This window comes from Halichoeres trimaculatus, unplaced genomic scaffold (assembly GCF_033239565.1).
Source record: "Halichoeres trimaculatus isolate MK-OKI-2021-1 unplaced genomic scaffold, fHalTri1.1 fHalTri1_scaffold_8, whole genome shotgun sequence".
Classification (NCBI taxonomy): Eukaryota; Metazoa; Chordata; class Actinopteri; order Labriformes; family Labridae; genus Halichoeres; species Halichoeres trimaculatus.
The window spans coordinates 38,232,737-38,244,145 of record NW_027437186.1 but is presented as its reverse complement, the minus strand read 5'-3'; the positions used below and the strand labels follow the sequence as shown (position 1 = coordinate 38,244,145).

General features: G+C 41.1%; 1 protein-coding gene across 5 annotated transcripts in view; it reads right to left on the bottom strand.

The window, feature by feature from the left end:
* Positions 1-3,916: 3,916 nt before the first annotated feature.
* The window catches only part of ldb1a (LIM domain binding 1a), a 31,120-nt gene continuing 23,627 nt past the window's right edge, over positions 3,917-11,409 (bottom strand). Inside the window, exons 5-12 of one of the 5 annotated variants that reach the window (XM_074675138.1) lie at positions 10,159-10,234; positions 9,459-9,561; positions 8,466-8,638; positions 8,255-8,377; positions 8,087-8,164; positions 7,861-7,984; positions 7,610-7,758; positions 3,917-5,938 (exon numbers count right to left, since the gene is read on the bottom strand). In XM_074675138.1, the coding sequence (XP_074531239.1) occupies positions 5,885-5,938; positions 7,610-7,758; positions 7,861-7,984; positions 8,087-8,164; positions 8,255-8,377; positions 8,466-8,638; positions 9,459-9,561; positions 10,159-10,234 (880 nt within the window). In that variant the 3' untranslated portion in view covers positions 3,917-5,884. The other 4 variants (XM_074675139.1, XM_074675136.1, XM_074675137.1 and 1 more) reach the window with 4 other exon arrangements.

The following is an 11,409-nucleotide window of genomic DNA, read 5'->3' as shown; positions in this document are numbered from 1 at the left end:
ACACTCTGAGCTTCATGTAGAGGAAGTGAAACAGCACAGACGCAGACACAGATACTGTTATTACTCACCTGAGAGGCTGCGTCTGCACACGCTCAGTTCTGCTGAGGGGAAAACAAACGGTGAACTCTTTTCATCCAGTTTGTGATCCTGGTCCAGGTTTTTCCCGGCGGAGTGAAGCCGCCTGCTCTTGATGGCTCTTCTGATTAGGGAGGAAAACATTTGCATGAACAGGAACAGGGTTGAACATGTGAACACACTTTTCTTTTTTAACTCGACCAGAGCAAATAAAATGTTGTGTGAACACGTCCGTCAGCTTCTCCTGTTTTCTGTCCACGCAGGCCCTGGTTCAGCTTCAGCTTCACACATAAGTCAACAATAACAGGATGATCCGTTAATCAGCTGCTGAGAGAGCGCTTACTGAGAGGATTGGCTGGTGATGACAGTACGGGGCCTCACAGGGCACAAACTTAGTGATTATCCCTAACGAGCTCCTCCTGAGCGGGAACCAACGAGCGGTCTCAGACGTTAGTGGCTCCTCTGGGTTGGTCTGTTTCTCCGTCTGGGCCAACGGCTCGGTTCAGGTTTGACTTCACCTGGTTTGTTGTTGTGTTGTTGTTGTTGTTTTGACTTTTGGCCATAATCTCACTGGGATCATTGTGCTCTATGCAAACGCTGCAGCCAGGAAAGCAGCACGTTCACGTTCATCACTGAGGTCTGCAAATCCTGAACATGGATGGATTCCTACAAACTTTTCTCATTTACACGCTGTAACATTAACCGACAGCAGAAGAAACAGTGGGTGGTAAATTAATCCATCAATCAATCAATCAATCAATCAATCAATCAATCAATCAATCAATCAATCAATCACGTTTATTTATATAGCACATTTAAAAACATCCAAGGTTGACCAAAGTGCTGCACAGTCTCAGAACACAATCAAATAAAAGCAAGTTTTAAAAAAAATAAATAAAATAAAATAAAATAAGATAAATAAAATAAAATAAAATAAAATGAATAAAATGAATAAAATGAATAAAATAAAATAAAATAAAAAATAAAATGAATAAAATAAAATAAAATAAAAAATAAAATGAATAAGATAAAATAAAAAAAATAAAAAAAAATGAATAAGATAAAATAAAAAAAATAAAAAAAAATGAATAAAATAAAATAAAATAAGATAAAATAAAAAAATGAATAAAATAAAATATAAAATAAAATGAATAAAATAAAATAAAAAAAATAAAAAATAAATGAATAGTCAGATTTCGTGGTCGATGGCTCCCATTGGCTAATATCTGATCACAGGTAACGGCTCGTCTTTGGGCCTCGCTTATATCAGCCGTCTCCAAGCTATCTGTATCTTTGATTATTGACGCCTGGTCATATGATCCTGATGCTTTTTTAAAAATATTTTCACAGATGGAAACAGAAAGTTTCTGCAACCTGAACCAGTTTCTCACCTGTTAACTCTGCTCCAGATGGAGACAGGTCTACGTGACAGACTCACTTCCTGTTAACTTCAAGTTTCAGATTCAGTTGGAAAAAACTGATCTCTACCCTTTAAAAAACTTTTATCTCTGCTGAGTCTGAGATTAAGTTTCATCCACTTTCTTTGCAGATGAAACAAACACCGAGCGCTGTGTCGTCGGTTGTTTTTAACTTTCAGAAACTCTGGCACACCGAGGATCCTGGAAAACTGTTTTTCATTATTGAACCAGGAATCTGCCAAGTTCCCAAACTTTTCTAACTTTCAGTTGTGAAAATGTGTAAAACTGTTCTGGGCACAGATTTCCCGTCCTCTCGGCCTGCCAGGAGAAACTCGTCTTGAATTTTGATTTTTTGTTTCTCTGGAGGAGCTGCAGATTTTCTGATTTCACTGAAGATGAAGAAACAAAATCAGAGTTGATTTTTCTCCCATGATTAAACAAAGAGAAACTGCAGTGCAGTCTGTTTCTTTTTGCAGTCTTTCTGAGTGTCTTTTTTTTTCTTCAGCTTTAACCTCGGTGAGACTTCGTTCCTTTACCAGCTCTTTTTCCCTTTTATCTGATTTTATTTGCTTTAAGTTGTTTTTAGTATGTTTCCTTTTATGTGTCTGTTTTTATCTTTTTAATTTAATCGACCTGTGCAGCACTTTGTTTACAGCTGTGGTTGTTTTTAAACGTGTTTTATAAATAAAGTTGGTATGGCATATTTTATTTTTAACATTTTTTTTGACAGTATCATGAGCAGGATCTTAAATCCCTTAACTTTTGCTGTTTTAATTTTTTTTTTAATAGTTTTATTCTTTTATTGTTTTTATTTTACAGATATTTCCTTTATCTGGTGGTGGTTCTTTGCCTTTTGTATATTTCTATATTTTCCTCACATTTCTCTTTTACCTCTCTAGTTCTTCTTCTTCTCTTTTATTTTTTTCTCCTGTTTGTTTTTATCACGTAAAGCACTCTGTAACACTGTTTTTAAAAAGTGCCTTAGATAAAAAGTTTATCATTAATGTTATTATAAAAAAAAATAAAGTCAGAGTTAAAAGTCACAAACTCCCAATGACAGAAATTATACCACAACAATAAGGACAAATATTTCCATCACTGGAAGCTGGAAACTCAATTAATTAACAAATTAAAATGTTATAACTCATTAAGGAGAGAATTTAAAGTGGCAGATTGTTTAACAGTTATTACAGCGACAGACGTTAAAGGCAGTTTAATCTGATCATTGATGTCTTCATGAAATGGTAGTAACATGTTTTGGTCCAAAAAGCCAATAAATCAAGCACAGCAGCATTGTTTCCAGGCTCTCATAGCCCCTCTGTTCAGAACGCTCTGATTTAGTGGGCGTGGCCTTCATATGTAAATGAGCCACCGCTGATACCGCCCCGCTCTTCCACGTCACTGAGAGCGGCGCCACGAGCTCCGAGTGCACAATGTTTAGAAAACAGAGAAGCTCCTTTACCGTAACATTACAGGCTAAAACAACAGGCTAACTGCAGCTAAAGTTAGCATCCTGAAGCTAACACAGAGACAGGGGGGACACTGAGGAAAAGCTCTTCCATCTGCTCCACAGCACACAGCATTTAAAATACTCACATTTCCAGGGTCCCAGGTTTGTTGGAGGATGGTTGGTAATGCGCCTGGATTCAGGACCAGTCTATTGGCTAGCCCTCTGTTGGACTGTCCAAAGTTGGAAAAGCAGTCGGCCGTGAAGTGACTAGCACACACATGCTCAGTTTTACTGAGTGTAGCTGGAACATTTCCTGATAAATGAACTCTAGACACTTAGTCTGTCTTCTTCTGAGATGGGAAGCTTGAGCATGGAGCTATGTGGCTGTTTACAGCCAAAAACAGAGCAGTGATGGATCTTCAACTTCAGCGCCCACTCCCCACTGCAAACAGCTGGTTTTAGGTCAGGATTTTACATTAAGCTCTACTAAGAACAGGTTTGGTCATTAAATATCACATTTTGTGGGCTGGGAGGAAAGACAAAGACCCACACATTTCACTAAAAGACTTAATAAAGTGACTTTTGCAGAATATGGGACCTTCATTTAAACACAGACTCTCTGATCATAAACTGGTGGGTACAGAAACCAGTGCTCAGAGAGATCTCAGAGAGACATTAGGGACAGATTTTTACTCAAATTTAGAAATTTATGCTCTGAATTTCTTCATTTCCCCAAAGAGGAGCAGATCCACTGAGCGACTGTTCAGCTGTCAGCCCAATATGTAATTTTATTATTGTTTAATTCATTTTTAACTGGTTTTATTGTTAAAATGTTTTTTTAATCCTTTTATTTGAACATTGGCTTCAGCAACATGTTTAAACAAAATTAAACTTTCATGTGGATAAAGCTTATTTTTAATATGAATTGATAAAAGTCATATTTTTTTCCAGTGTAATCCAATAAAGAAAACAGTTTTCAGTGAAAATTCATCTTTATTGATACCATACATGAATTATCAGACAGAAACCTGGCAAAAAATATAGATATAAAACCACCCCTATGGTGAGGTGCTACAGGAGGAGGAGCCAGCGATGGGTGCGTTTCATTTCATCTGTCTCACATTTTACAAACCCTCTGCCCCCAAACCGAGTCAGGAAACTCAGGGTTCTGAAAAGTCGCCCCGGATCCGATTCTGTTGCCTACCCGGTTGATACACCACAAAGAAAAGAGAGACTGGAGGTTTGAGGGACGATGGGAGGAGACTTTAAGAGACAGCTGGCAGCTCAGTGTGGATTTACAGGTGACGTTTCTACCTGATGAACAGAGCAGCTCCTGAGAGACCTCTGCTGGAGAAGTCTGGGAATTACAGCTCACTGAATTTTACATCTGATGAATAAAACCTGGAGTTAATGGTCCAAAATTCACCAGTAAAGAAACGTAATTTTGTATTTTCTTGTTTCAGACACCCTTTCATCAAATACAGATCAGATCCATAACTTTGTGTCATTTTGTCAAATTCCAGCAAATTTTGAGCCGTTGAGGCAAATTTCCTGTGAGTGAGTCTCTCCATCAGAGGATGACTCAGCATAAACTTCACAGAAAGGATGACTAACTCCTCCTCTGGACGAGGCTATCGATCGCTCTGTCGTCAGTCAGACCGGGTGTTTACAGCGGCAGGAAATGACATCACAGGATAAACCTGGAAGCTGTGTGTGGGTCAGAGGCCGGCGGTCTCCTCCGTTTATAACCATGAGTTTTGTACAGGTGAGTGGAGCTAAACAGAAGATCAGGACATAGAAAAATAAATACAGTTTGCTAACATGAGGGAAAATTCTTTTATCAGTGATTGTACCATTAAAAATCACGTTTAAAAAAACTTTTCAGAGGCTTTTCATCTCTTTACATTAGATTGAGTTTCTCATAATTCTAGGGAGGAATACATAGAATAAGTTTTACAGAAATTACTACCTAAAAATATACAAGCACAGACACAAACATGAGGAGTAAAGCCAACAAATGATTCTTCATCAAACAGAAAACAGCACAGTGTGATCAATATCTAAAGAGTCTTTACACGAAGCTCCTTGGTCTGCAGCTTTCTCAATCCTGATTAAAAACATTTCTGGGAAACTTAAGTTAATACAAAAGTCTTTTTTCTTATTTTACAATCCTGTCAAAACTCGTTTTTAAAATATTTTAGAGTAGCAAATTTGAGAAGTTTTCTGTGTCGACGTTGGCTGAAGAAAGGACCCCAGGTTCAGACAAAGCAAAGAGTTCAGCTATGACGAGGTGACAGATCCAAACAGGTGCATGATGGGAGTTCAGTGAAGGGCGGGGTTCAGTGTGCTGCTCTGGAGACGCCACACAAAACACACACCGCCTTCTCCAGACAGGAAGTCAGCGCACCTGGTGACGGCGTGGTGTCTGACGCACACGGATGACGTTACACCAAGCACAGACCGACATGAAAGTTTCACCACCACAAGAAGAATGATCGAACAGCAATACTTATACAGGGATATACTGCAGGTTTCTGATGCTTACAGCTTTACATGAGCAGGATAGAAAAGAAACAACACGTCAATTCATCAGAAAAATAGACTGGAGTGGAAAACAGTGCAAAGAATATTCTGGGTGTTTTTGTTGGCTTGCTTGTCGGTTTATTTTTTAGAAATTGTTTACAAAAATAAAAAAAACAAAATTGAAAACAAGTCTAAAACATAGAAAATGAAAACACACTTCTGGAGCGTCTGGTGCTCGGGTCCAGACCGGCTGCGTACCACCTCCTCCAGTACCTCAACGGTTTACGCCGTGGGAGTGGGTGAGTGTGTGTCGGTGTGTGCACTCTTCTGGCTGTGTGTGTGTGTGTGTGTGTGTCCATGTCAATGCTCTGTGTGTGTATGTGTGTGAGTGTGTGTTAAACATTTAGCGTAGTGGTTCTCAACTCCGGTCCTCAAGCTCCGGCACTGTACAGGTTTTTGTTCCAACCAGGTCCTACAAAAACAGATGATTGAGTTTTTAAAAACCGAGCGTTAACACTAAGAGTGCACACAGAGAGCTGCAGCCTGCAAAGAATCAAAGTTACATGACAGCGAAGCATTTCTCCCCCGACATGAGCACAACACAAACAACACAGTGCGTTGTCAAGAGGAACGCACGCCTGCGAGACCCGAGGTTGGAACAAGAACCCACTGACATGGTTGTCATGACAGCACTCAGACTTAAAGGACACGCCAGCTCTGGCTGGAGCGGAGGGGGGGCAGGCACACGCGCACACACCCCAACGCTCGCTACGCCTCCACCGGGGCCGACTGGAGCCGAGCAGCTAAGGGCCAAGGCTGAGCACCACTGAGCATGTGCAAGAGTGTGAGGGAGCGCGTGGGATTCTGCCGACGCCGTCCGTCCTGTGACGGCGCGACCGGTCGTTGGCGTCTGTTTCTATCTTTGACCATTCTCTCTGTCTCTGTCTAAAAACACAGAACGGAAGAAAAGAAACAGAAAGAACTGAAGAGCAGCTCGAGTCTTCCTCCCTGACTCCTGGTGTCGGCTCAGGCGGATCCCAGTTCGGTTTTTAGCGTTAGAAAGGGGCAGTCTGGTGCCTCTACTGGGAGGACTGGGAGCTGTCAAGCTTGCTCTCCTGACTGGAGGGGGCCTTGTTGTTCCAGGGGGAGTGCGCCCCCAGAGCAGGCGAGCTGTTGAAACTGTCCTCGTCCTCCAGGCCGTTCGCCCCATCGAACTGCGTGTTCTCCAGCCGCGTGATCAGACGCTCATCCTCGTCACCAAACTCCCCTCCCATCAGAGTGGGCTCTCCCACCATCATCACGTCCTAAAGGGGACAGCAAGGGCCGGTACATATTATCCCCATAGACAGGGGTGGCTGCATGGACCAGCTCTACCTGTAGGGTCTGATCTCACCTGGACACCTCCAGCTTTCTAATAAAACTCTAAGGATGAAATGAGAAACGTTTTCATGCTAGGTGTTGGGGACAGAGGCGTCCCAACGGTTGAATCTTTCTCTCTTATCCTAATCTCACAGGACAAAGTGTCAGGGCGTCTACCACGACAGCTCAGTAGTCCGTGTGATTCCCCGCCCTGGCCAGCAGTGGGCATCCCTGATCCTTGAGTGCTGCGTCAGGGGGTTTTCATTCCACCTCGGGTCTCAACGCTCAATCAAGCAACCACGTCAGCAAAGACAGCCGCGCTGTGTCAATCATGTGCTCTGATAAACGTTGTGCTAGCTTGAAAACCATCCAGAGATCAAACCTGACCGCCCCGCTTCAGATCAGAGCTGGGTCTCCCCGACCCACCGACCCACGACCCAGAATTTAGAGACTATGAAGGTGGCTGGAACCTCCTCAGTATAAACCCTGAACCTGTGGCCCCAGAGGACCAGGGACTGCCCAGCACTGGTTCACATCAGGGGGTCGACTCACTACGTCTACTTACTCTGAGTAACATTACATCAACATACCCATAACCCCCCACAACATGTGAATAGAAGCCCCGCCCCCAAAGCAAACTACCAGTCCTCTACATCTACAGTAACTGCTCTGTCCCCCCTCCCTCTGGACCCCCTCTGGACCCCTCTGGACCCCTCTGAGTCCCCCTGCAGGCCCTGCTCAGCTGATGGAGGAGGTTCAGAGGTCAAACAGATGTAATGCTTACAGGTACCTGGCTGGAGAGGGAGAAGCTGTTTGCTGGACTCTTCTTTTTGCTGTTGCTGTTGTTATTGCTGCCTCCACCCGAGCTCACCGTGCTGCCGCCCGACACCTTCCTTTTCCGCCGCTTGTTCGGGGCTTGTCTGGCCGGCTCGGCTGCACAAAGACACCACACATAAAAACATGTTTTTAGGATGGATCGACTGAATCTGGGACCAACGGGACCAACGGGACCTCATCAGGGGGTGTCAGTGTTACCTGGAGGTGCTACCATTCTTTGCCACTTCTGAAAGAGGCAGGTCTTCAGGCAGTCTCTGGGGCTTAAGCTGTACGTCTTGTGTCTTGACATCAACTCTTGCATGGGCTCCAATATCACACAAAGCTTTGGGAGAGACAGAGAAGGAGGAAGAGGAGGATGAAGGGCTGGTTTGTGCAGAGGAGATTTTAAAAAAAGACTGAAGTTAGGATGCAGAGAGCTGCTTACACGGAGGTAGTTCAGTGTGGAGTTGGACAGCCCACACCTGGTGATATTTTTAGCCAGCTGATCCAGCATCTGGGGATCCTGAGTGAAGGGGTGAAAGCCATGACGTGAATGAGTGAGTGGACAGTTTGTGGCTGTGACGGCATGTGTGTGTTTTGGTCCAGGACTCACGTGCATGGCCAGGATGCTCCTGGGGAGGACCTCTCTGTGCTGCCTGATGCTGAAGTGCCACGTCTTGATCCTCATCATGTCGTCGAACATGAACTCTAGGTACAGGCGACCTTCCACGCACACCTGAGCCACATGAGAGACATCAGAGGTGAAACAACAAACAGACGGACAGCAGGACGGACAGTGAGCAGTCAGATCACTTTAGCTTTACCTGCGTAAACATGGGTTTGCCGTTCTGGGTCACCATGGTGCACTGGTCACAGTCCAGAGACACAAAGTTGCTGTGGAAAGACTCCTTCAGGTGCTTCAAGACGTAAAACAGCTCTGTGGCGCCCCCCTCAAAAATACTGCGGAAGTATCTGGGAATCAACGTCCGGCCGATCGCTGCGGGGAGAAGGAAAAATGGTCAAACAGAAACATTCAACTTTATGAAGGCGTAAAAACAAAAACCAACACCTGCATTTCCTCTCTGAAAACAAGTCTTACTGTATCTTTTCACCTGGATTAAAGTCATCCAGGAGCCACAAAATCTACTTAATCTTCACAATAAAGACAAAAAGTGTATAAATTTGGAACAAATTAAAAATCTAGTGAATAATAAGCTGAACAAGAAGATTTTGTGTTTATAAAATTGAACATGTTGTGTCTCAGTTTTTTATTTTTTTTAAATAAATTTGCAAATGTTAAAAATTAAGAAAAGTATGTGATATCATAAAGTTCATAAATAGATAAGATATTTCAGTAAGTTTGTGATTCAAAAAAAAAAAAAAAAAATGGCTGAAAATGCAAAATATTTTAAATTTTAAAACTCTTCTAAAATTTCATAAATTTGCAAAAAAAATATAAAAAGCTGTCTTTTCACAAACTTGCTCCATTTTAAATTATTTCAAAAATTTTGGGAAAACATGCAAATCTAAAAATTTGCAAAATCTTAAAAAAATTGAATTTTTATTTCTAAATTTGCAAAAAGTTTACAAAAAAATATATTTTTTTAAAATTGCCAAAAGTTTTAAAAATAAATAAATAATGAGACAAATAATTATTTGATAATAAAAATATAAATACATTTTTTTTATTTCATTATTTTTTTTTTCAAATCTACAGGGAACCACAGGTAAGGAGTCAGAAACATTCAACTTTATGAAAGGCGTGAAAACAAAAACCAACACCTTCATTTCCTCTCTGAAAACATGAAAAGTCTTACTGTATCTTTTGGGCCCATCCTCCAGACAGAAAGTGATGGTTAGCATAGCATCATCCTCGAAAAACTCAGTGGTGAAGGCGTCCCACCACAGATTGTCACAGTCCTGAGGGCAGAGGAGAGCAGACAGAGACTTTTAATCCTGGTCACAGTTAAAAACAAAGATTTAAGCCTCTGATAAACTGTACAATATGGTAAAGCATTAAGACTAAACTTTGGAGTTTTTTTCAGGAGGATTTGTTTATTCTGAAATCAGTAGAGATTAAATGAAACAGGCAGAAGCCCTGAAAGGAGTCAGGATCTGCTGAGGAGGATCCTGGTTTGTCTGAACCATCACAGAGGATGTTTCTCCAGCCGTCAGAGAGAGGACAGCTCACAGCTGCTTTCAGACGAACGCTGTGAGTATCCAAACAGTTGGCTTTCCAATTACGTTTCAGTAAGGTTGATCAGATAATCCTATTAGAGCCTGATTGTAAATTAAGTTCTCTGGATTAATTTCCTGCAAAAAAAAAAAAATCCCCAGCATGCTAAGCTACAGATAAACAGCAGCTGGGAGGGAAATCTGCAAACATGGCAACAGAAAACACATCAGGGTGTTTCATTACAGAGCGAGCGCCATGAAAAGGAGCAGCCTGAGAATGAAACACCAACGCCACGTTTCTGCAAAGCAACGTTTCCCCATGACTGATGGAGTGAGTCTCACCTCCGTCCAGTTCTGTAGCCGTTTGTTCAGCTCGTATATCCGGTAATCTGTCTGGTTCCCGTACGGTGTGGGTCTCCTGAAACACAGGACGGTGACATTCATCATCATCCAGGAACAAACTTTCCAAGCTGAGATCAGAATAACACTGGAGGATGTTAACAGGACTTTAAGGCAAACAAGTGTGAGTTCTTCATGAATTACATAAAACTGCACAACACAAACCATGCAATAAATGTAAAATTTAAAACACACTCACATATATATTTAAAAGTATAAAACAACAAAATATATTTTGTCTTATTTTTGACAAATTTAAGAGAATTCCCTTTTTAATTCTGTGTGGTACGTCATCTTTAAAGTGGAAGTGAAATTATATTTTATCTTGAATAACAAAAAATAAAAATAAAAAAATAACTTTTACAACAAATCTCACATCAAAATAACTAAATAAATAATAAAAATAAGCAAAATGTCTTCAAATAAACAGTCTCATGTTTGCATGTGTTCCTATTTTAGGATTTACATGTTTGTTTATATTAAGGAAAAGCTCCCTCTGCTGTTTCAATAGGGCATTGCAATTATTTTTTTTTCCAGCTGATTTGAATCATCACACATTTGTATGGATTTGTAATAGAGATAGACTGATATGGATTTTTTGGGGCCAATAACTGATATTTGAAGCCGATATTCATTCACAGTCAAAGTGAAAATATTGTCGTAAAAAAAATTGAAAAATACAGCTTCAAGTATATGTTTATTAAACAGCTCCCAGGCTTGGCAGCATGTTTTATAAAGTTAAAGAAAACTTAAGAAATAAAGAGCTAAGTGGTGAGAGTTTTCTACAGTAAATAAAGTTTTCAAAAATGTATATGTAACTGCAATAAAACTGGACAGAACTAAGTTTGTGCTGCTTTTTACAGGCATGTAATGCAGTTGAATTAATTTTCTGTTTGGTTTAACATGACTGATTTTAAATTTGACCATCTAGGGCTTCCATAGTGTAGATAGGGAGAATTTGTGCAGAGAGGCATCAGACTAACAACACAGATTTGAATGGGTTTATATATCGGCCGTCGGATTGAAAAAAAAGGGCTGTTATCGATTTTCCCCAAAATTAGAGTCTGACCGATTAATCGGGCAGGGCGATTAATCGGGCAGGGCGATTATAGCCTGTCACTGATTAATCAACATCGGCCATAATGTATCCAATTATAAAAATTTTTGCTCCGCGGAGATTCTGTCTCTCCTGCT